Genomic DNA, 27,933 nt, shown 5'->3' on the forward strand with positions numbered 1-27,933 from the left:
TTTATGATGTCTGTGAACCCTGCAGCTGCTTGACTGCACGGGGTCCTGTGTTACCATGGAATAACACACGGCCTTAGTCCCTGGTTCCTGGCACAGAATTTCCTGAGTGCCAGGAGCATCTTTTACTACACACAATGACCCCCTTTTGACTTAGGTCCCTAGACAGCCTTAGGTGGCCAGGGAAGCCAATCATGAGATTAGAGTGTGAGACGGTCCGGGAAGTTTCAGGAAAGGAAAGCAGGCTGGAGATGGTGCTCTGTCACATGGCCTCTGTAGTGAAACCGTGTAAAAACCCTGAACAAGGAGGTGCCAAGGGCTTCTGGGCTGGTGAACGCGTCAGTGAGCCAGTCGGGAGGTGCACCTGACTGTCCCGGGGCCCCTCCCCGGACTTTGCCTTTTGTGCTGCTTCTATTTGGTTGTTTCTGAATTGTCTCCTTTATAATAAAGTTGCAACCGCAAACACAGTGCTTCCCTGAGTTCTGCACCTTCTTCCAGTGAATTCTCAAACATGAGGGTGGAAGCCCTAAAGTTTGTATTCAGCCAGGAGGAAGTGTAGGGGTTTGGGGATCCCAAGACTTGTGGCTGCCTTTGAAATGGCGGCCTGTCTTGTCGGATTGAGCTCCTTTTTTTTTTAAAGATTTGTTTTATTTTATTTGAAAGAGTTACAGAGAGAGGTGGGGGCGGGGGTGGGGAGAGCGGTCTTCCATCCTCTGGTTCACTCCCCAAATGGCTGCAACAGCTGGGGCTGGGCTGATCCAAAGCCAGGAGCTAGGAGCTTCTTCCAGGTCTCCCACGTGTGTGCAGGGGCCCAAGGACTTGGGCCATCCTCCGCTGACCCCCCAGGCACATTAGCAGGGAGCTGGATTAGCAGGATCAGCTGGGACTCGAACCAGTACCCATATGGGATGCCAGTGCTGCAGGCTGGAGCTTTAACCCCCTGCACCGCAGCGCCAGCCCCCAGATTGAGCTCTTAACCTGTGGGTGTCTGTGCTCACTCTGGTTAATGTCAGAACTGAATGTTAGGAAATTCAGTTTGTGACAGAGAGCTGGTGCCAGGATGTGGCCCCTCCTCCCTAAAAAATTAAAAATTCTACTTCACAAGTATGTTGTTACAAAGATGAATGTCATCCAGGTGAGGTTCATCATTCAATATCCATTATTTCTAGAGTCATTAAAAACTGTGGTCCAAAAGAAATCACATTAGAGCAAACCGATCGGTCCCTGGCATTGTGCCTAATGCATAAGTTGGCCCTGAACCTTAGGCTTCCTGGAGCAACACGAAGATGTAGGCAGGAGGTGCCCACAGGAGAGCAGAAAGGGGTGGAGGGAGGAAAGACAAGCTGTGGTGATGCCACCATTCCACACTGGGCCTGTTTTGAAGTCCATGCTCTTTTCACAGCCACCTGGACCCATGTCCTACCTGTGGCAGGAATTTTGGTGTTTTGATGTAGTTTTAAAACAGTGTTTGGGGGCCAGCGCTGTGGTATAGTGGGTAAAGAGGCCACCTGCAATGCTTGCATCCCATATGGGCGCTGGTTCGAGTCCCAGCTGCTCTACTTCCTATCCAGCTCTCTGCTATGGCCCGGGAGGGTGGTGAAGGATGGCCCAAGTCCTTTGGCTCCTGCACCTGCATGGGAGACCTGGAAGAAGCTCCTGGCTCCTGGCTTCGGATTGGTGCAGCTCCGGCTGTTGCGGCTATTTGGGGAGTGAACCAGAGGATGGAAGACCTCTCTTTCTCTCTCTCTGTTCCTCTGTAACTTTGCCTTTCAAATACATAAATAAATCTTAATAAAAAGTGTTTGGAGCTGTCTTTATTGGTATATGGACAAGTATGCAATCTATTAGGGATAGAAACATTATACTAGATGAAGTGTAAGAGAGAGGTTTTCACAAAGACTTAATAACTGGACTCCCCCAATTCCCTCTCCTAAATTTTACTCTCATCCAAATTCACCAGTGGGACCACACACTAAATGCAGAGAATGTCATTAAGTTAGAAAGGACTCACAGCTTCAAGCTTCTGGTCCCAACTTGCCCAGTGGCCTGACATTCCAAGTAAGTCACTAGCAGGCTCTGGGCAGCTCCTTCCTAAATTAAAAAAATTTTAATGACCTTGATGGGCATGCATTCTCTTCCTCTCCCATTGTAGGAGTTACTCAGTTTGTCAAAACAAGGAGCCACAAGTGGACAGCTTCAAATGCTGAAAAGTAACCTACAGTTCTGGAGGCCATGGTGTCTGCAGGCCTGGTTCCTCCCGAGAGCTGTGAGGACCTCTGGTGCAGGTGTCTCTCCCAGCGTTTGCAAGGTATTTACACTCGGTGGTCCTTGGCTCCCAGATGCATCAGCCTGATCCCTGCCTTCAGTTTTCATGCTGTTTCCGTGTGTGTGTGTGTGTGTGTCCTTTCTATCAGGTACCAGTCACACTGGATTAGAGGCCCACCCTACTCTAGTACCACCTTAACTAATTAGATCTATAATGCCCCTACTTCCAAATAAGGTCACATTATGAAGTACCATGGTTGGAACTTCAACACATGCCATTTGGGAGAACACAATTCTATCCATAACACATATCTTCACTCTTCTTTCTTTATGAAATAAAGTGAGAATACGCCCAAAGGTCAGAAGGAGATAGGTGGGGATACTGGCCCGGTGACTTGTCATGTTGGGAAAGGAGACCCCTCTGCACACAGCTGCTCACTCAAATGCTTCCCTTCTCAAAGACTCCCAGCAGGGATTGGCTTGGGGTGTATTTGCTTGGATTTGCTAGGCCTCATTTAATTAAGGCAGCCTTCCACAGGGTTAAGAATGCTGCACTTGAATTGTTTGCTTTGGCCTCTGCCCACTCTACACATGGCTTTTCAGACTCAGAGTGCCCTGAAAAAGTCACTTCCTGTGATCCAGTGTCCCCTCGCTCCCCAGTTATAAAAGTTCCTAGTGGTAAAGCAACAGATAACTTAGAAGAGGGGGACCGAGTAAGGGGCATCCAGTAGCTCACTGACTCCCACGGAGGGCTGGAGAACCAGGCTCAAGGGTGCGTCCAGAACAAATCGTATCCACTGGCAGGACTCACCCTTGCTCTGCTCACACACCCCGTCCATGTGGTGCCTCCACACTGGACTCTGGGTGCTGTTTCCGTTGCCCCTAGGGTCTGCATCCAGGGCTACGTGCTGCCCTTACCCATCGCCAGCATGGACGCGCTGCTTTTGTTCCAGATTCTCAGGAGTGCCTGAGCCTGAAAGGACAAGCACATCTGCTTGTAAAAGCTTTCTAAAGCCACGTGTCGGGTCTTGGCTGTGGATTCTTCCGGTCACCTTGGAACACATGAACATTTAGCTTTGCTAGCTGGGTCCTTGGGGAAGCAGATGCTGAGATGAGTTGAGGAGGCAAAAGGCTTACTTGGGGTAAGGTGGGAGAGCTGGCCCACGTGGGCTCCAGGGCAGATGTCTGCTGCAGGAGGGGGGCGTGCCTTGGCCCTGGAGCCACACTCTGCTCCGCCCTTGTCTGCGCCACTCTGGGAAGAGCTTGACTCCACAGCCTGGGGACCTGGGGACGCTAACGTGTGCAATTGGCACCATGTGCCCAGGGGCTGCGCCAGCGCCCCCTTTGGTACTTTTACTTTTTCCCAGCTTTACTGAGGTGTAATTAGCGAATAAAAATCCTATAAACTAGTATTTACAGAATACAATGTGAGGTGCGGATATCTGTATACATCTCAACATGGTTACCACAATAAAGCTCATTAACATATTCATCACCTCACTTGTGTGTGTGTGTGTGTGTGTGGTCAGACCTACTCTCTGAGCAAATGTCAAGCATATACTACATTATCATTAGCTACAGTCACCCTGATGTCCATTAGGCCTCCTGCACTTACTCTTCCTAACTGAAACTTTGTACCCCTTGATCAACATCTCCTCCTCTGGCAATTCCTAACCCCAGCCCCTGGAACCATCCTTCCACCCAATGTTTCTAAGTTGGACATCTTTAGAGACTATATGAGTGAGTTCATGTGGTATTTGCTTTTTAAAAAATATTTATGTGAACATCAGAGTTGCAGAGGCAGAGGGAGAGGAAGAGGGAGAGGGAGAAGGGGAGCGGGAGCGGGAGGGGGAAGGGGAGAGGGGGAGAGGGAAAGGGAGTTCTTCCATCCATGGTTTGCTCCCTAAATGGCTGCAATGACCGAGGCTGGGACAGGCTGCAGTTAGGGGCCAGGAGCTTCTTCTGTGTCTTCCAAGTGGGTACCAGGGGCCCAAGCACCCAGGCCATCCTCTGCTGCTTTCCCAGGCCATTAGCAGGGAACTGGATTGGGTGTGGAGCAGCCAGGACACAAACCAGCACCCATATGGGATGCTGGTGCTGCAAGTGTTGGCTTCACCTGCTACGCCACAGCACCAGTCCCTCACGTGGTATTTGTCTTTCATGTAGCATTATGTCTTCCGGGTTCATTCATGTGGTCACAGATGACAGGGCGTCCTTCTTTTTAAGGCTGAACAACTTCCTTGTGTGTATTTATTATTTATCACATTTTCTTTACTCATTCATCCATATATGGGCACTTTGGTTGTTTCCAAACCATTATTCTGGGAATAATGCTGCAACGAGCATGGCAGTATAGATGTGGCTTTTTTAGTATATGTGCTGTCTAAGTGAGCACAGATATGTCTTTGATATATTGGTTTTATACATTCAACAGAATGATTGCTGGGTCATATGGTAGTTCTATTTTTAGTTTTTATAGGAGCTTCCATACTATTTTCCATGGTGACTGCACCAATTTACACTCCTGCCAACAGTGTGCAAGGGTTCCCTTTTCTCCACACCCTCGCCTTCACTTAGCTTTTGCCTTTTTGCTAACAACCATCCTAGTAGGTATGAGGTACTATCTCAGTATCATTTTGATATGCATTTGAACCAGCAGAGTAAAATCATCTCTCTTGTCAACAGAGAGGTTGTGTTATATATTTTTTCATATTTCTGCTGTATATTTGTATATCTTCTTTTGAAAAATGTCTATTCATATTTTTGTCCATTTTTTAGATTATTTTTCTTAATATTGAGTTGTTCTTTTTTCAATTTATTTATTTTTATTTTATTTGAAAGACAGAGAGACATGCACATACAGAGACAAAGAGAGAGAGATCTTCCATCTCCTGGCTCACTCTCCAAATGCTTACAACAGCTAGGGCTGGGCTAGTCTGAAGCCAGGAGACAGGGATTCAATTAGGTCTCCAATCTGGGTAGTCGGGACCCAAGTACTCGAGCCACCACCCACTGCCTACCAGCGGTGTGTATTAGCAGGAAGCTGGATGGGAAGTGGAGGAGCTGGGACTGAAATCAGGCATTCTGATATGGGATGTGGGTACCCCAAAGTGCTTAAGCATGGTGCCAAATGTCCACCCTGCTATCGAGTTCCTCAGATATTCTGGATATTGGCTTTGGGCCAGTGATTCCTTAAAGGAAGGTCCGAGCAGAGCACCCCCAAGCCTGCTGTGCGAGCCTTGGTCCAAAGCCAAGAGAAGCAGCCCCTGAAGGTTGTGGGTCCCGCTTATGTGGATCTCAGAGTCCAAGTCCATTCTGGGCGGCATTGCACACGTAGATGAGGCTGTCTTCTTAGCAGCACTCGTCAACACTGCACGTGGGTTGTGTGACTTCTCTCCTTCTGCGGGCTGGTTCTGCTTCCCCACTGAGACTTGTTAGCTTTCCGAAGCCACAGGCTGTGTCTGATTTAGCAGAGCAACAAAGCCTAGCATGCGGCTGAGTAGAGTCAGAACCCTGAGGACAGCTCCGGCTCCGCAACGGTAAGGCGGTAAGGCGGCTTCTTACTACCTCCTCAACGGTCCTCGGCCGTCCACCACCCAGTCCCTCAGCACTGCGACTGGAAGGCTCCATTAGCAGAGGCCTCGCCTTCAGCCGCTGGCTCGCTCTAGGGGTACATTTCTGACACACGAGTGCTTTCCTCCCCACCCCCACCTCCAGTCATTCATTGTTCTTGTCACAAACTGAAGACAAAAGCAAGCCCTGCTAAGCAAATCCTTCAGCCCCACTCTTGACACCTCCCTTGCAGAAAAGCATTTGACAACGGGTTCCCATGGCAACAGGCTGTCTCGGAAATAATTTCTTCTCCCATTCACCAGATCCCACCTTTCTCTTCTCGGAGTTGAAGATGAGAGGGGACGACACAAGGCGCGAGCATGCAGACAGCAAAGCCAGCAGGTGGCAGAGGGGCTTTTAACGGCCAAGGGGCAAGGGCCCAAGACTCCCTCCAGGGCCACCCCAAGGGGTTAAAACACACGGAAGATGAGGTCTGAGGAAAGCTGACAGCAGCCTCAACAGCACTATTTACAGCAGCGCAGTAGCGCACAGCACTCTAATTCTGGAAGAGGGCCAGGTTCGCACATTCTGAGCAAGTTTCTGCCCTGGAAGCTGCTGCCTTCCTTTCCTGTTCTTTGTCAGCCTTGGCACACACACAGAGTACTCCCCTGGGGGGGGGGGGGCTGGCCCTGCCCCCTGTCCGTTACCCCTGTCTTCACCACGCTACCTGGTGGGAGATCCAGCTGGCTTGACCAGGTGTCTGACTATTTCTCCCAGATTCCTGGGTTGAAGCCCTAAACCCCTGGACCTGAGAACGTGGCTGCAGCTGCAGATAAGGTCTTTAGAGCGGTCATTAAGTTAAAATGAGGTTTTTAAGGTGGGCCCAACTCCAGTCTGACTGGTGTCCTTATAAGAAAAGATAAGGCTGGCACCAGCCTTGTGGTACAGCCGGTTACGCCACAGCCTGCAATGATGGCATTCCACATGGGTGCCAGTTCAAGACCTGGTTGTTCCACTTCCGATCCAGCTCCCTGCTATTGCACCTGGAAAGCAGCAGAAGACGGCCCAAGTGCTCGGGCTCGGGCCTTCCATGTGGGAGACCCTCATGGAGTTCTGGTTTCTGACTGCGGCCTGGCCCAACCCCAGCAGTTGTGGCCATTTGGAGAGCGAACCAGCAGATGGAAGATAGCAGAGAGATCAGTGAAGGCCCAGCGAGGAGGAGGCTGTCCTAGGCAGCTAAGGCCGCTGTAACAAACCACGCACGCTTGGTGGTTTATGTGCAATAGACATTTATCTTTCGAAGTTCTAGACACTGGAAGTCCAAGATCAAGACTGAGTGTCTGGCGAGGGCCCACTTCCTGGTTTTGAGATGGCACCTTCTTGCTGCGTCCTCAGCACACAAGTTGAGGCCTGGTTGGGGTCTCAGCACTGACCCCTTTCCTGAGGGCCCGTTCCATAGAGGACCGAGACAATGGAGTGCGAGCAAAGGCTCCTTACTCAGCAGATGCTGTGACAAATGAGTCAGACACTGCCAGTCGCATTTGCCAGACTCCAAGCTTCATGGTAGGAAGAAGGAGAGGCTCACGCTAGGCACTGATCAGAGAACGGGGAAGCTCAAAGCAGGGCATCTTACGTGACTGCCTAGGGCAGCACACTTGGTTTATGTTGGTATATCGCTACAGAGCTTACAGGTCAGAGTTCTGTCTTCACACATGGTCTGTCCACTGGCTGGATAGTCGACCTTTCAAGGCATTAGCAGGGATATCCTTGGAGGGCATTTTAGAAATTCTGCCAACTGTACCTATCCACAAAAAACCTACTACTAATCATGAACTTAATGATGAAACATTTAATGCTTTCTTCTTAAGATCAGGAACAAGACAAGGATGTCTGTTCTGGTGCCATTTTCTATTCAATATGTTACTAGAGGTTCTAGACAATGCAATAATGCAAGAAAAGGAAAAGATACCCAAATAGGAAAGGAAGAAGTAAAACAATCTTTAACCTTACATGACATAGCCCTCTATGTAAAAAAGTTACTAAAACTGATAAGTGAGTTAAGAGATAAGATCTACCTATATTTACATATAAACTATATTTCTACATATAGCTACAAGTAATACATTTAAATAAAAACCAAATTTACAATATCACTTAAAAACAAAACACTTAGCATTTATTCCTGTATAAGACCTGTACACTCAAAACTATAAAACATTACTATGAAAAATTAAAGATGATATAAACAAATGGAAAGGCATATAGTATTCCTAGGTCAGATTAACTACTGTCATGATGTTAGATCTCCCTGAATTTACCTATAGACTAAAGTTAATCACCAAAAATTTCAGAAGCCTTTTTTTGGGGGTAGAGATTTAGAAGTTTCTTTGAAAATGCATATGGAGATACAAAAGATCCTAAATTCTAAAACAACTTTGAGAAATAAGAATAAATTGGAAGGCTTGTTCTTCCTGATATAAACATTTACTATAATTTTGAAATAAACAGTGAGTACTGATGCCAAGGTGAACAAATAAACCAATGGGATAGAAAAGAGTACACCAATACACACATACACGTATTTGGTCAATTAATTTTTGACAAACATGAAAAGGCAATTTAGTGGAGAAGAGATTTAAAAAAAATTTATTTACTTTGAAAGTCAGAGTTACAGAGAGAGAGAGAGAGAGAGAGAGAGAGAGAAAGATCTTCCATTTGCTGGTTCACTCTCTGATGGTCACAATAGCCAGGGCTGAGCCTGCCAAAGCCATGAACCAGGACTTTCATCCAGGTCTCCCATGCGGGTGCAGGGGCCCAAGCACTTGGGCCATTGTCTGCTGCTTTCCCAGGCCATTAACAGGGAGCTGGATCAGAAGTGGAGCAGTTAGCAGGTGGTAGCTTTACCCACTACACTACAGTGCTGGACCCTCTCCCTGAGAAGAGATTTTTTTTTTCTTAAAAAGATTCACTTACTTATTTGAAAGTCAGTCACAGAAAGGGAGAGAGAGAGAAGGAGGTCTTCCATCTGCTGGCTCACTAGCCAAATGGCTGCAACGACTGGGGATTTGCCAGGCCAAAGCGAGGAGCCAGGCACCCCCTTTGATCTCCCACGGCAGGGGAGGGAGGCATCCTCTGCTGCTTTCCCGGGTGCATTACCGGGGAGTTAGATTAGAAGTGGAGCTGCTGGGATATAAACTGGTGCTCTAATGGGATGCTGGTCTAACACACTGTGCCACAATGCTAGCCCCTCTCCCCCAACAAAGTGAATTCAACAAATGGTGATGTATATCCGTATACAAAGAGAGAAAAGGGTCTGGTGTTTAACCTAGGTTAAGACATCTGTGGCCCACACTGGAGTGCCTGGGTTTGATTCCGCTCCAGTTCCTGACTCCAGCTTCCTGTGAATGCGCACTCTGGGAGGCAGCTGTGATGGTTCAAGTAACTGGGTTCCTGCCACCCATGTAGGAGACTGGGTTGTGCTTTTGGCTCCTGGATCTGGCCCAGGCCCAGGCCCAGCACTAGCCATGGTGGACATTTAGAGAGTAAACCAGAGGATAGGAACTTGCCCTGTTTCTCTGCCTCTCAAATAAATAAATAAAAAATAAACGAATGCCCCCAATTCTTAAAAGAATAAATAAATAAAACCTCCCCCCTGAGGATCTCTCCAGGCCCTGTTAGGTTCATTGATGAAATCTGGTAAACTGAAGTACATTTCCGCTGCCTACACAGTATCTAGGTAGCCAACATTAACTGGATATCCAGAGCCTGAGACTATAAAATGCTTCCAAAGTGAAGTGAAAATGCCTGCTTTCCCATCTGTTTCAGCTGAGTGTTAGTCACACAACTTTGAGAATTACTTTTAATTTCTCTGAGTCCCTATCTATCTGTAATGTGGCATAAAAAGAAAATGTTGCAGGATTTTGGGTAGAACCAAAATACATGAAAAAGCAGTTTTGTAGTCCAATGCATTTATATAGTGATATTAATGTTAGTAAGTCATATTTTTTGTAGGTTATATCATAAATTGATTTTTATGATGATAATGGTTGGTTGGGGGAACTCATGACAGTGGGCTCTGGGATTTTGTAGGGGGAAATAATCAGAATTTCTGTTAGTAAATTTTAGTGATTTGGGTTGATATGCACATTAAAATATTCAGGAAAATATCTGCCCTAAGCATGCTAGAAAATTGTATCAAGTCACAGGCAAGTTTTTCCTTTTAAGATTCATAACACAAGAGTGTCATCTTTGACACACCCTCAACCCTGAGGAACCAAACACAGCTCTCAGTCCACACTCATCTCAAGCCTCTAAGGCTCCACTGAAAGCAGACAGTCCACTTAATATAGAGCCATAGTGTAACAAGAAAAAACACCACAGTGAAGAAACCAAATATCTCCAACATGCCAAACAACAAACGCAAAAACCAAGCTAACAAGAACAAGGAAGACACTATGACGCCCCCAAATGAAAAAGACACCCCAATTCAAGATTATGAAGATGATGAGATCGAAGAAATACAAGAAGCGGATCTCAAAAAATTGATAAGAACATTAAGAAGTTCTCAAAAACAAATTCTTGAACTACAGAAATCCTTAATGGACAAGATAGAAAATCTCTCTCGTGAAAGTGAAATATTAAGGAGGAATCAAAATGAAATGAAACAACTAGTGGAACAAGAAACTCTGATAGTGACGAGAAATCATAATGAAATGAATTCAATAGATCAAATGACAAACACATTAGAGAGCCTTAAAAACAGAATGGGCGAAGCAGAAGAGAGAATATCGGACTTAGAAGACAGAGAACAGGAAAGGAAACAGGCAAACCAAAGAAAAGAAGAAGAAATTAGAAATCTAAAAAATATTGTCGGGAATCTACAGGATACTATTAAAAAACCTAACGTTCGGGTTCTAGGAGTTCCTGAAGGCATGGAGAGGGAGAAAGGATTAGAAGGCATTTTCAGTGACATACTAGCAGAAAATTTCCCAGGTTTGGAGAAGGACAGAGGCATCTTAGTACAGGAAGCTTATAGAACCCCTAATAAACATGACCAAAAGAGATCCTCACCACGACATGTTGTAATCAAACTCACCACAGTGAAACATAAAGAAAAGATCCTAAAAGGTGCAAGAGAGAAACGTCAGATTACTCTTAGAGGATCTCCAATTAGACTCACAGCAGACTTCTCATCAGAAACCCTACAAGCTAGAAGGGAATGGCGAGACATAGCCCAGGTACTAAGAGAGAAAAACTGCCAGCCCAGAATACTATATCCTGCAAAGCTCTCATTTGTGAATGAAGGTGAAATTAAGACTTTTCATAGCAAACAGAAACTGAAAGAATTTGTTGCCACTCATCCTGCCCTGCAAAAGATGCTTAAAGATGTCTTACACACAGAAACACAGAAACATGGTCACCAATATGAAAGAAGGTAAAGGAAGGAAACCTCACAGCAAAAGATCACAGGAAGCTCAATTTCTCTTTGACATAGAATTAAACTCTGATGCTCTGTTAAAGCAATGTGTTAAAGTAATCTATTATGTTCTCTTGATGTCTGTTAAATTCTAATTGTTCAAAAACAGCTAAATTTTTATTAAGAGCTATGGGTTATTTAAATATGTGCTTATTTTCAAAAATTTGAATAATCACCTTGTAACAATGATCAAATTTGGTCTATGTTATGTCATGATTTTAAGAAATCTTATTTCAACCAGATATTTTGGATTTTGAGCCTTCTTGGCATTCTTGACAGGCTTTCAAAAAATCAAAGTTTCAAACAATCTGGTCTCTAAAATTTCCAGTAAATCCTGGACTTTGGTTTTTCCAGTTTGGGCCCAACTGAAAAAATCGAAGGACCTATGTCTCTCATCTTATAGAGACACCAACTAATCAGTCTATTTGGATGATATTAGAAGGAATGTCAAGATGTGATGTGGTACCAGACTTTAAGTTTCTATAATGGAAAATGCTATTAATACAAATGTTTGAGAATTAAAAAGTCTAATGATCTTGTGTTACTAGACATGATAGTTATCTTAATGAGAAAGCCCCAGAGGCCTAAAGGGTTAAATACTTGTAAAATCCTACAGGTGCTTTCAAAAATACTGTGAAGTAAGCAAGTGCCTCTTGTTGGTTGATGAGTTTATAATTTTAAACATGGCGACTTAAAGTCTTTTGTCATCCACAGTTATATATGATGTGCTGCTCATAAAACTAAAGCATTGTTGGTTCTGTGTTTAGCTGTCCTCCTATAGGTTCCTATGGACTTTTTCCAGCCACTTTTATTGTATTCAGTACTTTGGGATGTCTCTGTAAACAGATGAAGCCAATAATGTATTAACAGTACCAACTGAGAGAAAGTATGGTTAACTGAGGTTACTAAAAAGAAAAAGCAATTCAAATCAATTGGTAATCTACAAAAAGAGTTAAAGATTTTAAAAAATTGCTATATTGGTCTATTATGCTATATTATATGTGTGTACATATTGTATGTCCACATGGGGAAATTTTATTAAGAGTTTTATTTTAAATGGCTTATAGATAAGATTGTCCATAAATTTAAGCTGCTAAAATCAATCAAAGATACATTTTAATTTGAGTGACCTGAATCTGTGTATCATATGTTTTAAACGTGTTGGTAGAAAGAAACTAAAAACATTTTAGATGGTTGTGCTTAAGTTTACTGGCTAAACAAACTACACCATGTTAGATATTTAAGAGGTGTTTTCAAATACATGATTCTTAAAATTTATAGAAGGCATTGGACCTTCTGGTAAATGTTTTCTTAAGTTGTTATCTAATGGTTGAAACGGTTTGCTAAGTATTCATGTGATATTGCTATTGTCAGCAAGCGATCTAGGACTTGCTCCCTCATTTCTCTATTCTAAGCCCAACTTGTTCTTTCATTTCTCTATTCTCTTCAAGGTAGGAAACTAATTCTATTATGAAGGAATCTGTAGGATGCACAATTTAATCTTTAGACCTTATAAAAGAGATGGCTAACATTTTTCTGTAATAGCAGAGCCAAAATAAGAACTTAAATAATAATCTCATAGCTAGATTCACTTCGCCATCAGCGAAGTATACAGTAAGTAGAAAAAACCTCCCTTTCAGACCAAAGGGAAGGAAAGTTTTAAAGTGAGAATATAATTTTCCTCATGGGTATTGTCTACCTTAGAAAAACTACTACAGAACATGCCTGTGACTATAGACTTGTAGTTCAGGCCACCGAAGATTAGAGATGGGACTTGGGCGCTCCCTTGACTTGCATCCTCTGGTCTGCTTTAACACAAACCAGGAGGAAAAGAAAGCTAGGCATCAGAAGCAATGGGTGGCAGGCCTATTAATGGCTGATCTGTACAGTGATCTGCCCTCAAGGAGACCCAACAGGCCAGTCCACTGCAGTGGCTTTCAATGTGGTAAGCCTGGGCTTCAGCAGAAGTCAGCTTGTGAAGAGCCCTGGCAGCTCTGCCAAGAGTTGGATCACTGGAAATGGACCTGCCCTGGAGTCGAAGGATGCCCAGGTCAGAGCCACAGATCTTATTGGCTCTAAGCTGAAAAGCCCTTCACTCAGCCCAACTTCCAAAGTGACCACTGCAGTTGAGGGGATGGTCAAGTAGGGTCAGCAACATTGCAGGCAGAACTGTACATTTCTTGTTAGAGATGCCACCTGCCTTTACCTGGCCAGCTCTCCTCCCAGGCCAGCCAAGTAATGAAAGTCAACAGAGTGCCTTCCCCTAGGAGGTTCACACCTCCCTTAGGATATACCCCATGTGAAGAGATAGATAGGCCTGGGCCTCTGAATTTACAAGGCCTAAAGCCCACCAGAAAAAAAAAAAAAAGATTCATAACACAATAGGCCATGTAACAATTACACACGCTGTATTAGTCCGTTCTGCATTACTGGAACACACTAAATACCTGAGGCTGAGTACTTACAAAGAAAAGAGGTTTGCTTTGGCTCAGTTCTGGAAATATAAAGCCAAGGAATCACATCAGGTGAGAGCCTTTTTGCTGGCAGAGTCCCTGGGTGGTACGGGACATCAGATGGGAAGAGCCAGGGTGTGAGCATGTGTATGTGTCCATAGTCTCTGGTCTCTGTCTCTTACAGGCCACTGCTCCTCAAACACAGGAGCTCTCCCTTGAAAACCTCATTTAATTTTAATCATCTCATGAAGGTCCCACCTCTACACATCACAGCCACATTAAGTTCCCATCTTTTTTTTTTTTTTATTTGACAGACAGAGTTAGACAGTGAGAGAGAGACAGAGAGAAAGGTCTTCCTTCCGTTAGATCACCCCCTAAATGGCTGCTACGGTCGGCGCGCTGTGCTGATCTGAAGCCAGGAGCCAGGCGTCTCCTCCTGGTCTCCCATGAGGGTGCAGGGCCCAAGCACTTGGGCCATCCTCCACTGCCTTCTCAGCTTACAGCAGAGAGCTGGACTGGAAGAGAAGCAACCGGGACTAGAACCCGGTGCCCATATGGGATGCTGGCGCTGCAGGTGGAGGATTAACCATGTGAGCCATGGCACCGGTCCCTAAGTTCCCATCTTAATAACTTACAGTGCAGAGGAAATTTCAACACCTGCACGCTTGGGGCACACACTCAAACCATATCCAAACCATAGCCCATGCCCAAGGCCACACTGTATTTCCACAGTCTTTCTGTGATCCAGTTTCACATCAGGATTTGTACGCAAGAAAATGATAATATAGCTGATGCTGTATTTTCACTTTCATTCAGTTTGATACTGCACTCATCCTGTAGAAATGTCGCAATAAACACACATATAAATATGTACCTATTGGGCTGGCATTGTGGCACACCAGGGTAAGCTGCTGCTTCCCACACCAGCATCCCACGTCGAGTGCTGGTTCTAGTCCTCACTGTCTGCCTCTAATCTAGCTTCTGGCTAATGCACCTGGGAGGGCAGTGAATGATAGCCCAAGTACGTGGGCCCCTGACATCTATGTAGGAGACCGAATAGCATTCCTGGCTCCTGGCTTTGGCTTGGTCCAGCCCTGGCCACTGTGACCATTTGGAAGGTGAACCAGTGGATGGAAGGTCTCTATCTCTACCTGCCACTCTGCCTTTCAAACTAATAAACAGATCTTCAAAAAATTTTACACTTGGCCAGCACTGCGGCTCACTATGCTAATCCTCCGCCTGCAGTGCTGGCACCCCGGGTTCTAGTCCTGGTCGGGGTGCCGGATTCTGTCCTGGTTGCTCCTCTTCCAGTCCAGCTCTCTGCTGTGGCCCGGGAAGGCAGTGGAGGATGGCTCAGGTCCTTGGGCTCTGCACCCACATGGGAGACCAGGAGGAAGCACCTGGCTCCTGGCTTCGGATCAGTGCAGCACGCCAGCCGCAATGCACCGGCTGTAGCGGCCACTTGAGGGGTGAACCAATGGAAAAAGGAAGTCCTTTCTCTCTGTCTCTTTCTCTCTCTCTCACTGTCTAACTCTGCCTGTCCAAAAAAAAAAAAAAAAAAATTACACTTAAGCTATCCATTTAACAAGGTAAAGGCCTTGGTTTTGTAAACCCTGAGGTAACCATGCCACCATTTATAGGTCAGTTCAGAAAAAACAGATTCTGTCATTTTTATCAGTGAGATGGTTGCTTTTTATTTATTTTTTAAAAAGATTTATTTTATTTATTTGAAAGGCAGAGCTACAGAGAGAGAGAGGTAGAGCCAGAAAGAGAGAGAGAGGTCCTCCATCTGCTGGTTCACTCCCCAAATGACAGCGACGGCCAGGCTGAGCTGATCCAAAGCCAGGAGCCAGGAGTGTCCTCCGGGTCTCTCCCATGGGTGCTTGGGCCATCCTATACTGCTTTCCTAGGCCACAGCAGAGAGCTGGATTGGAAGTGGAGTAGCCGGGACCTGAACCAGCACCAACATGAAATGCCGGCGCTGCAGGCCAGGGCTTTAACCCACTGTGCCACAGCATCGTCCCCAATGGTTGCTATTCTGAAGTTGTTTTCTCCAAAAGACAGAAGGTGGGAAAGAAAGTAGAGGAAGAGACACTGCATAATGCTGGATCATTATCTACGGTTGTAGCATTTTTGCCAGAGGGGGGGTGAAAGTTTGATTAACGTTAGATTCCTAGAGAAAACTTAGCTTCATGTCCTTATAAAACATAGGTAACCATTGGAAAATAATAGAACTGTATACTGTGGCTTCAAAACTAGCACAGGAGGGAAGAGAATAAAGAAATTAGACATTATTGTCGAAGAGAAGAAGGAACGTGGAGAGGGATGAGTAAAGCAAAGGATTGGTAAAGAGAAGGCAAACACACAATATACTCACACACGAAGTGGTACAGGTAGCTTCAAACATGAGTAATAAAAACAAATGCATGTGGATTGGTGGTTGGGGGCGGGGTGTCCCACCCACTGGTTTATTCCCCAAGTACCTGTAATGGCTACGATGGAGTGGGCCAGGCTGAAGCTGGGAGATGGGAACTCAGTCTAGGTTTCCCATGTGGGTGGCAGGGAGCCAATTTTTTGACCATCATCACTGCCTCCCAGGGTCTGCAATAGCAAGAAGCTGGAGACAGGAGCTGTAGCTGGAAACTGAACCCAGGTACTCTGATGTGGGACACAGGCATCCAAGTCAATGACTTAAGCACTAGGCCAAATGCCCGCTCCTACTGTAATCTTGATGGATTCCTAAATTGCATTAATATAATATTCCTTGAATACATTTCAGATCATGTCACTGAGCATCAAAGAACCCGCGAACAGGCTTAGTCAAGGAATTCTGCTGATGGAACCATGAGGAAACACGACTTAGGGATTTCTTGTCTCCATCAAGCAGCCCCCTTCCTGCTTTAACAAAGTCTTGTTTCTTATCCTTCGTTGCTACTGTGGGACACAAGCCCAGACCAGTGATATGGCTCGGCCATGCTATGAGTTGCTACCCTAACTTTAGACCCATAAGTCATCTTGTACTTGGAAATGTCTCTGGTCATTCTGGATTGGCAGATGCTTTTCCCCAAGATGGCAACACACCTAGCACAGGCATTTACGACTGCCTTAGGCTCATATAGGAACTTCATAAACAGAATGTTTAAACTGTCTGTCAATCACTTCGTGGATCAGTGAGCAAGGTCCCCAATCTCAGTGTCGGAGGCTGACACCTCTGAGCGGGAGGTGACCAGGTGGTGAAATGTGACCGCTCATCAGCACAACTCATCAGCACAACTCAGCCTCCCTCCCTCTACAAGCTGGCTTCCGTGGTCTTGTGTTTGGTCACTTACAGCATAAAGTTGACTTCTGTGACAACTGTGTGTTGGTTCAGGAAAGATCTCACTTTAGTAACTGAGTTTGTTGGGAAAGCTGCTGAAGTCAGAATAGCCTCCACTGGGACAGCCCTTAGGCCATACTGAGCAGGGGCAGGTCTGGGTGGGACGGTACGAGGTTTACTTGCAGTGGCTCTGAGTGCTCTCAGCACCATGGCACAGTCCAGTAAGCCCATTCCTTTGGTGACTCTTACCTTCAAAGGGGAGGGTCACAGATCGGAAAAAAGCCTGCTTAAGGCAGTGCAGACAATTAATGGGTGGCTCCAGCGGGTGTGCTGAAAGCCTACACCCCCTTTCTTGCAATAAAATTGATTTTGCATAGCCTTCTGTAGTTACTCCAATACAAGCATACATCCATCTGAACTGTCAAGGAGCACCTGGGCACAGCAGGGTAGTGGTGCCATGTAGGTGTGGACCAGGACAGCTCCAGGGCTTGGTCAGCTGGGAAGGCTGGCTTCTGAGAACTAGACCCAAGGGCATCATCTTCCACTTGGAGCGCTACTCAACAAGGGCAAATCTTCCTTGGGAAAAACCAAAGGAACTCCTGGATCACCTGACCAAGAAGGGAGGGGAGAGACATCTGCCTGACCCTGGGCCCTTAGACTTCCAGGGATTTTGTTGGCAGTGAAGGTAAAGCCGGTCTGCCAGCACTTGCCTCAGACCCTCTCACTATTCTTCTGTGTTTTCCTTTGGATTCTGCTCTTTCAGAACTCTAGCTTATAAACCCTCATTTCTTTTTTTAGATTTCTTTACTTATTTGAAAGGCAGAGTTGCAGAGAGGCAGAGGCAGAGAGAGAGGCCTTCCATCCGCTGGTTTACTCCCCAAAGGGCCGCAATGGCCAGAGCTAGGCTGATTGATTGGAAACCAGGAGCCAGGAGCTTGTCCTGGGTCTCCCACGCGGGTGCAGGCCCCAAGCACTTGGGCCATCTTCCACTGCTTTCCCAGGCCATAGCTGAGAGCTGGATCAGAAGTGGAGCAGCCAGGATTCGAATCGGCGCCCATATGGAATGCTGGCACTGGAGGCGGCAGCTTTACCTGCTGCTCCACAGCACCAGCCCCTAGGACCCTCTTCGTTTTCCCAGTCTTCCAGGACTCTTTGCACCCAGCTTATATTCATTACATTTCCCTTCCTGCTCTGTTGCTCTGGCTAACGCCCAGGCAGTTTCAGTGCAAAACGGACCCCTCTCCACAAGAGCTTGCTTTGTCCCTGTTCTTTGTCAAGCCATTGTCCAGGCTTGTCAGTACCTGTCCACGGTGCATGGTGGGGCAGGGAGGGTGAGCATATGCCAGGAAGGAGCAATGTATGTGCAAGTGGGCACGTGAAGAAGGTGGAGCAGAACAAATGCTGCCATCAGTCTCCTGAGCTGGGGGACCCCGAGTAGCCTCCTTTCAAGTGGTTGCCAGGGCCACAGAATGCTGGGAGGAGCAGAGTTCATTTCAGGAATGCCTAGGTGGGATACTGCATCAAGACCACAGGTGCGGGCTCATATGTCTAGGACATGGTGGGATGCGTTGGCAGCACAGCATAGCATGGAAATGAGGGTAAGGCAGAGACCTGCCCATCAGGGTTCCACATTAGAACAGACAGTAGAAGACTATAGGATTCGAAGCAGGGCAGGAATGGTTGGTTGCAGGTGTCAGGTGATGGTGTTTACACCAGGTGGAAGGTAATCTTTAGCAGTGGTGAGTGCATAATGGAGAGATCAGACTGAGCATCTACCCTGGAGACCCAGGAAGTGTTAAGGGAGACTCCATGCATGGAGGATTTTGCATAAGTGATAGAGATGGAGTTGGATACCCCTCACGATATTCATCCTTAATAGACTGGTCTGCAGTGTGTGTGGCCTGATGAGGCATACTCATCTGGAATACTCATACACTGTGCTATAGAAATTCCCAAAGGCAAGGGAATTTCCCCCCACATATCTATATGGTCAAAGCTGACTTCAGCCCCAGACATGCAGTATTCCTCCTTCAGGTCATCTCTGCCTTGGCAGAATGGAGGCTGGTGGATTTATCTGGACAGCTACTTTCCAAAGCCAATGAGTTGGTGGTCTTGGAGAGAACGGGTCTGTTGTTTCTGTCTAAAAGGGAAATCAATGATGGTGGACTGTGCTCTCACCTCCCTGGAGACAGTCAAGTATTCTGTCCACCATCTCATCTACAGGAGTTCAAGACCTTTTGGCTTTAGCTTTTCTCTCTCTCTGTCTCTCTCTTAAGTGATTAGCCTTTCTTCAAATAATATATTCTTTATTTAGACCACAATATAAAAATCCTAACACAACTTAGGATTTTTTTAGTATATATTTATTTTATGGCTTCACATTAAAAACATTTTAATTTGCAGATCATCAATAAATGACAATAAAGCTATTTTCATGAACACAAAAACACAGGAATTCCAAGTGCAAGGGATGACAATTATATCACTGTGGTCAAACAGTATCAAGAAATACACTTTAGAAAGATAAATGATGACAAATGGTACCATTTAAAAATGCCTTTCTTAACAATCTCAGGATATTCTTCAGTTAACTGACCCACAATCAGAAAGAACAAATTATTGTTTCAAAGTCAAAGTACCAACAATTGTGTACCATCGCTGGAGTACTCATCTGAGACAACACTCAAATTTACAGTAAGAATGGGAATGTCTATAATTCAACGGTAGCACAACTTGGCTGGAAGATGACTTATTTGTCGCTGTGGAACTATCAGAATGAGAGCATGCACTAGGCAGAGAGTAAGCTTCATGGAAATCCCAAGAGCCTCAACCTATTGAGGGCTATCCACAATAGGCATCAAGCCAAGTGCTGAAAAGGTATGTCATTTGATCCTCACAACCCACTCCCTAACCTTCCCAGCTTTCATTGAGAAAGCTGTTCAAGAAGCTAAGCAGTTTATACACACGAGGCACAAACCTACTGTAACACTACACAGCACTGGCTGGGAGCTCTGCCAATCATGTAACTAAATGGTGCTCACTTATGCTGTCCTTGCATACCTGACATGAACTGGGTGGGCCTGGTTTAAAATGAGGTGCTACAGCTTTTGAAATCTATGAAGAGCTGGAGGAAGAGTATGTGTGCACAGCTACCCTAAAGACAGCTTTGTTTCAAAGCCTACGCAAAATGAGCCAACAAGCAAATACAAGCAGACCTGTTGGTGAACGTCGATGTGTTAAATTTTGGTTATCAAATAACATTTGAGTCTGTTATTACTAGTGACTTAAAGAGTTTCAAGTACATTTGGAAGACAGAACTGCTGAAAAATATGTCTAACTACACTGCACAATTTGAAAGCCAGCACGGCGGTGGAGTGGGCTAGCATGTCACTAGTTCCTGGGCTTCTGTCTAGACTGTGTCACTTGCATTTGGGTGTTGAGGAGAGCACTTCATCCTTATGAAGAGCAAAATTATACCACAATAGGGCTGCTGAACACATAAAATGAGATATGCATGAGATGTCTTACACAGGGCAGGTCCCCAGTGAACAGGAGCTCCATTCCCCTCCTCTTGTCTGTCACCACTGAGACCCTTCTACCCTAACCAGACTGGTTGCTCACTAAACCCAAACATTCCCAGACACCCCTTCTCTCATGCACGCTGTCCCCTAATGTCCACCGTGAGCTGGAGGGCACCTTGAAAGCAGTGGACCTCTTGAAAGGGGGGATTAGGCCAAGTGATATGCGTCTTCAAGACCCGTCACAGCATCTCATTCTGGAACCATCTATCTGACATCCGGCAGAGAGGTGGGAGGAGCACTTCCCAGATACCCAAAGGAAACCTAAAGGTGGTGATGGCCCTATTCATTTGACCAGGAAACTTCTACTGGGGCTGTGAACTTATTTACGTGTGAGGGGTCTTAGAAAAGTCCCTGGGAACATGGGAACAGGTGTTTGGCCTAGTGGTTGTTACTCCCCTGCTACCCACATGGGAGATCTGGATTGGGCTCCTGGCTCAGCCCTATTAAGGGCATATGGAGAGTCAACCAGTAGATAGACGATCTCTGTCTTTGTCTCTTTATTTTTCAAATAAAATGAAAATAAAATTTTAAAAAGTGTTTTCTTAACAACAACAACAATAACAACAACAACAAGATGCCCATGTCCCACACTGGAGAACCCAGGCTCAATTCCCAGTTCCTGCTGAAGTAGACTTTGGGAGGCAGAAGTGATGGTTCAAGTGACAGGGTTCCCACCACACATGTGGGAGACCTGGACTGTGTTTCCAATCCCTGGCAGGTCCAGCCCCGGCCACCGTGGGCACCTGGGGAGTGAACCAGAGGATGGCTGCTGTATCTCAGTAACTCTCAAGTAAAGCAAAAAAATTATTCTTAAAAAAGTAAGTATATTTTGGTACAAAAACATTTTTGAAATCCTTGCATAGTTTGATAACAGACATTTCCCCAAAACTTTTTAAAAAATCCCCATATGGCTACTTAAGCTTTCAGGCCAATTCCCCGTTAAACTGGAAACTCTGAGGGCATGGCCCATTCTGAAGATTTGTAACTATTTAGCTATAGGTAATAGCTCTGGTTTTGTACTCAGAGAATCTGATCTGAGACATGAAACCACGTGACAAGCCAAACAGCTTTGTTTTCAAACAATTCCAAAAGCTATCTCTTTTTTTTCCTCTCTCTCATGTCAATTCTTTCTTCTATGATATGGGTAAACTTTGGTCTATTTGCGGATATTTAAAGGAAACAGGAAGTATTGGCATTTCTGATTCCTTTAGGTTTACTATCTAACATTTGCAATATAATCTTTTGCTTATCATTAACCTACACAGGTCTAAGGAACTGTGATATTTTTTTCTTAGAAAACTCAATAATCGTCTGAAAAGCCTTGATTTCAATCCATACATAGAAGGCAGACAAACTGTGAAGGTCACAGCCTAAAGTGCATGTTGCTGGATCCCCAGGCTGTGGGTCCTGCTCCCAGGTGGTTTTTTAGTCATCCTGTTCCTCCATACTCTCATTGTCATAGGAGGCGTCTTCCTCCTCCTCTTCCCGTATGACCTTCATCAGCTCCAGGAAGCTGGGCGGTGGGCACTCCTCCTTCAGCTCCCTGAGCCGACACCAGAGTGCCTGGTTGAGTCTGGCCCTGGCTAAGATCTGCTCCAAGCGGACCTGGTCTGTGATGCTCTTTGAGATGGCCCGTTTCTGCACGGCTCTCTGAAGCAGGGTTTCTAAGCGTAACACATATGCTGAGACCATCTCTCCTTCCTGCTGATAGGTATTCAGGTATCTTACCTGGGAGCTCCTGCGGCTCTCTAGGCTCCCAAACACTTGCTTAAAAGCCTCCAGACACTCGTGCACACTGATGGATGGGTTGTCTGCACTATGCGCATGAGGTCGAGCACCGGGCCACGCAGGCTCTCTGTCAGCCACCTCTTCTTCTCGGCCTCTGCTATGGGCCACTCCTTGACTATCTCAGTGGCCTGTTCCAACCAGACCTCAAAGGACTCCTCCTCCGGGGCTGGCACAGTGCTCCCGGAGAACACTCTCAGTTTCCGGTATCTCATGGGTAGCAGGGGCTGAGGAGCATGGGCCATTGCCTGTCCCAGAAAATGGGCCAATAACTCGGGCAATGTGCAGGGCCCAGTGGGCGGAAACAATCCCTTGTGCTCCAGGGCTCGGAACATACCGGAGACCGTCTGCCCCTCTTTTTCCAGAAAGAGGTTCAGCCTTTCAAGAAATTCTGTGTCCTGGTTAGGGGTCTTAAAGATCACTTTCCAAGCACCCCCTCTTCCCTGAACCTCGCTGGGGATCGCTGAGGCCTCAGCGTCCTCCATAAGCTCTAACAAGACAGCACTGGCTTCTCCTGCTTGCGGAAGATCTTGCCAAGCAGTCTGAACCCGCCCAGACACTGCAAAGTCTCCTGCAGGACCTCCAGGATCTCAGGCTCAGAGCAGTCCAGGGGTATGCCTGTAACCATCAGGGATTTCTGCTCGTCCACACTCGTTATCCTGCACCAGTCCTCGAACAGTGCCAGTGCCATGGCTTCCAAGAGTCACTCACCCTCCCTCAGTGGGTACCCACTAGTTGGTGACGTGGATACCCACCACCTTTGGGTTGACAGTGTCCCGGACGAGCTATTACACGTGACCCAGTCTCAGGCTAGGGCACTCCACTAGTGGTCTCAAAGGCTTCTGGACTAATGAATGGCCCTTCCTTTCCCAACTGGCACGAGCTCAGCACCTCCCACGGTGGGTGAATGGTGTCCCAGGCACCACCTGTGGCTCTGCAGCTGTTTCTCACCGCCACAGCGACTTCTGCTGGTGGGAAACCGTCTTCCTCTCTGGCACCCAGCACTCTTGGAGAAGCCTCACCGCAGGGCGGCTCAGACTCTGGGTGAGACAAGGTTGTTTTACCACACAGCCCTCTTCTTGCTAGGAAGCATCTGTATTCTAGTTTGGGGAGCAGCGGGGGGTGGGTCCTGCCTCACACTGTCACAGTGTCCATCCCACTGTTAGTCCTCTTCTTTGCTCTACTGTGCCTTTTCTTCTCCTGGGGATTCCACTGCAATCTGGCTTCCCCCCATCAGCTCATCAGATACGTTGATTAATGTCTGGATCCCTGGGGCCAGCACTGTGGCATAGTGGGTAAAGCCTCTGCCTGCAGTGCTGGCATCCCATATGGGTACTGGTTCGAGTCCCGGCTGCTCCACTTCTGATCCAGTTCTCTGCTATGGCCTGGGAAGGCAGCAGAAGATGGTCCAAGTGTTTAGGCCCCTGTACCCGCATGGGAGACGGAGAAGAAGCACTTGGTTCCAGGCTTCAGATTGGCGCAGCTCTGGCCATTGCGGCCACTTGGGGAGCGAACCAACAGAAGGAAGACCTCTCTCTCTGTCTCTGCCTCTCACTGTCTGTAACTCTACCTCTCAAATAAATAAATAAAATCTTTAAAAAAAAATGTCTGAATCCCAGCTGTGGGCAGGAACTGAGTTTTTTTTTTTTATATGAAAGACAAAATCAAACATGGCTAGATACCTGCTTACGTGTTCCAGAATGTTCTTTGAGAGTCAAGCACAGGAAGCTGTCAGTCGCCTCTTTGCAGTGGTGTGTCTGATCTAGCTTCAGCCACGTCAAGCAGACCTTTACACATAAATAACATGTTTTTAGGCCTCACTAATATCCAGTTCTGATGATTCTAAAATGCAATTACTCAAAAAACGACAACCCTTCATAATTTAATTACATCTACTCAGTAATATTGTTGCTTCCCTTGGTAAAAAAAATCCAACCAAGAATCACACGTACATTTAAAATATAGGCATACGAACTAGACAAAGCTCAGGGATGAATGAGTTACATTGGAATTATCAATTAATTCCCTTTTATTATGCCTGGTGTGGCTCTGCAAATGCACAAGTAGGTGTTTTTTTTTTTTTTTGTGCTATGAATAAGTTCTTTTTTTAATAGAAAACTTTTATTTAATAAATATAAATTTCAAAAGTACAACTTTTATATTATAGTGACTCTTCCCCCCACACCCAGTTTCCCACCCACAAACCATCCCATCTCCTACTCCCTCTCCCATCCCATTCTTAATTAAGATTCATTTTTAATTATCTTTATATACAGATCAACTCTATCCTAAGTAGATTTCAACAGTTTGCACTCATACGGACACACAAAGTGTAAAGTACTGTTTGAAGACTAGTTCTACCGTTAATTCGCATAGTACAACACATTAAAGATAGAGGTCCTACATGGGGAGTAAGTGCACAGTGACTCCTGTTGTTAACAATTGACACTTTTATTTATGACGTCAGTAGTCACCCAAGGCTCTTGTCATCATGAGCTGCCAAGGCTATGGAAGCCTCTTAAGTTCGCCAACTCTGATCTTATTTAGACAAGGTCATAGTCAAAGTGGAAGTTCTCTCCTCCCATCAGAGAGAAAGGTGCCTCCTTCTTTGATGGCCCGTTCTTTCTACTTGGATCTCACTCACAGAGATCTTTCACTTAGGTCATTTTTTGCCAGTGTCTTGGCTTTCCATGCCTGAGATACTCATGGGCTTTTTAGCCAGATCAGAACACCTTTAGGGCTGATATGAATAAGTTATTAACACAACACTTTCTTCCTAGCGTTGAACTTGAAAGAGTCATTTAAAAAAAAAAAAAAAAGGGAGGCAAGAGTTCCTAATACCCTCAGTCATGTGCGGCTTAGTGGTGAAGATTGTTCGAGAAATACACTGTGATCTGGACCTTGGGTGAACACCAGTGACTGACACAAACCAGGATGGCCATGACGATACACTCTTGGGAGACCACCACTGTTGCTTATGGACTGGGGAGGGTGTGTCAGGGAGCTACGAACATTTCCTCTTTGGCCTGAAAACCTCCATCAGCCCCGATGCCACAGAAGTCACCTGCGGCTATACCAGCGGCAGATACACCCGCGTCCATCTGGAAGGTGCCAGGGAAGTCTGCGCTGAGCAGCTCCGGGGGCGGGAGACTCCTGGCTCTTCCATGATGAACTTCTCCATGGGGCTGGCCTTCCTGCCCCTTGGAGGAAAGGCTTTGAACGCTCAGAAAGCAACACCTCTAAGACCCACGTAGTTGTCACCTTGGGACCACTCTCTCAAGTGCCATCCCTACCTGCCCCTCAAATAGAAAGATGGCGCGGGCAATGCATCTGACGTGGAATAGGGCCCCAGATGGAAACCCCTGGATGTGGAAAAAAATGTCAGACTCTTGCATTTTCTCACATTACAGGGAACCACACCCGCAGTTGGAGGCGGGAGACGACCCCCCCCCCCCCACTGTTATTACTGGGTCACTTCACTAGATTTGGGCAGCATGCCTCCAATCTCCCCGAATGTCAGCTTCCTAACCTGGAAAGCCCTGGTGATAAAAGCCGTCCTCTCCTCTCCCAGGGCTTCGGTGAGTAGGAAATGATGTAACTCAGAGAGAAGCGCTTTATTCAAATGCAAAGCACATCTGGTGCGGGATTCAAAATGCCTGCTGGGCTCCTCGGCCCCTCCCCACAGACTGACTGGTTCTCCTCCAAACTTTATTCAGCCGACCGGGCCTCGCCCTGTGGGGAAGGGCGGTTTAATTTCATCCTTGGGGGTGCGGGCTGAGTCTTTGGTCACAGGGCCCGTGGTCTGCTGCCTCTCTCAGCACTGCTAAAGGAGGGGCTGAACCGGGGGAAGGCCGTGGAGACGAGCACGGCGGGGCCAGCCTCATCCACAAGGATCGACACGCGCCCCGGAGAGCCGCACCTGGGGGCGCCACACAGAGCCAGGCACTCCCCAGCACCCAGCGGCACCTCCTCCGCCCGCGGCTCTGGCGCACTGCGCCAACAGGGGCGAGGGGAGGGGGCACAAGACACAGTGCGCGGATGCGGGAGCAGGCTGGAGGCTCAGGGAGTGGCCCTCACCCCGCTTCTCCCCCACCTTTTTTTTTTTTTTTTGGTGGGGGAGATGGAAGATACCAAATCTTGGCGCAGAGGCGGTCTGGCGGCCCTCGGGCAATACAGCGACTCCGCAAGCTCTCTCTGCAGATTCCGCTGGGCTGGCACGTGCAGGCTGCTCACCCAAACCGTCCACCTGCGTCTCGCTACGCTACCCCGTCTTGCACTTTGCAACGCCTCTGCGCTTTACTCCCGGCCATGTTGCGCCTCCGCAGCCTCCACCACGTGCAGCCCGCGAGAACCTTCTCGCGGGTCTCTGCTTCCTGCCGCCCCCCTCGGCGTCGGTGCACGGCAGTACCAGCGTCGGCGAGCCTGGGGGGCCCCCGGTGCGCTCGGGCGCCGCCTGCGCCACACCTTTCCCACCCCTACTGCCACCCTCCCCGCCACACCTTCCCTAGTGACAAATAAATAAGCTGGTCGCCCCCTTCCCTCTCCACCGGCTCCCACCCGGGTAAAACGGAGGTGTGTGTGTGGGGGGCTCTGCGGCCTCGCCCCCGACCCACTCCGCAATGTGGCGGGGGAGCGGGGCGCCGGGCGCCGGGGCTGCGCCCGTGGGTCCTCTCCGCGCGTGCTCGGCCTGCTACTTACGGTGGCGCCGAGAGCGGCGAGCGCGCCCTGCGCTCCGCATCCATTAGCCGGGGGTCTGGCCGCTTCACTTCCGGAGCGCGGGGCTCCGCGAGGCGCCGCCCCCCACCCCACCCCGGGGCCCGCGCGCGCCCCGCCCCGCCCCACGTCGCCGGGGCCCGGCCGCGTCTCGGCTCCGGCTGCCGCAGCGGCCGCCCTCGCAGACTCAACTTTGCCGCGAGCCTGCGCGGGGGGCGTGGGCGGGAGGGGGGAGCGGGGTCAGGGGGCGGGGCCCGCTCGCCAGCCCGCCTTCCTTTCTGTGCACCTTGCGGTGGGCAGAGAGCGGCAGCGCGGTCTGTGCACGCGGAGAGGGAGCCTGAAGGACCAGCGCACGCACGCACGGACGGGACCCTCCCCAGCCCCGCGCCATGGCCGAGAGGAAGCAGTCCGGGAAGGCGGCAGAGGACGAAGAGGTCCCTGCCTTTTTTAAAAATCTGGGCTCGGGCAGCCCCAAGCCGCGGCAGAAATTCTGTGGCATGTTCTGCCCGGTGGAAGGGTCCTCGGAGAACAAGACCATCGACTTCGATTCGCTGTCGGTGGGCCGGGGCTCGGGGCAGGTGGTGGCCCAGCAGCGGGACGTCGCCCACTTGGGCCCGGACCCGCAGACGCCGTACTCGCGGCAGGGCCGGCGCGCCGGCGGGGAGCCATCTGTTGAATCGGGCAGGAAGGTGGAGATACGGCGGGCCTCGGGCAAGGAAGCCCTACAGAACATCTACGACCAGGTGGGTGTGTGCGGGGCGGTGGGTGGGTGCGGGCGCTCGGGCGCCAGCTCGC

At 47.7% G+C, this 27,933-nt stretch overlaps 1 protein-coding gene and 1 long non-coding RNA gene across 2 annotated transcripts in view; one reads left to right on the top strand and one right to left on the bottom strand.

The window, feature by feature from the left end:
- Positions 1-19,438: 19,438 nt before the first annotated feature.
- On the bottom strand, positions 19,439-27,189 carry LOC133774968 (uncharacterized). The gene is made up of 3 exons (XR_009868188.1): positions 27,124-27,189; positions 24,108-24,212; positions 19,439-23,465 (listed from the first exon to the last, which is right to left on the bottom strand). It is a non-coding gene; the product is annotated as an uncharacterized LOC133774968 (long non-coding RNA).
- Positions 27,190-27,527: 338 nt separating this feature from the next.
- DPYSL2 (dihydropyrimidinase like 2) overlaps positions 27,528-27,933 on the top strand; it is a 144,849-nt gene continuing 144,443 nt past the window's right edge. Inside the window, exon 1 of the mRNA XM_062212699.1 lies at positions 27,528-27,881. Coding sequence (XP_062068683.1) covers positions 27,528-27,881 — 354 coding nt within the window. The remainder of the gene's footprint in view (positions 27,882-27,933) is intronic.

The sequence above is a fragment of the Lepus europaeus genome, chromosome 16, assembly GCF_033115175.1.
Source record: "Lepus europaeus isolate LE1 chromosome 16, mLepTim1.pri, whole genome shotgun sequence".
Taxonomy (NCBI): Eukaryota; Metazoa; Chordata; class Mammalia; order Lagomorpha; family Leporidae; genus Lepus; species Lepus europaeus.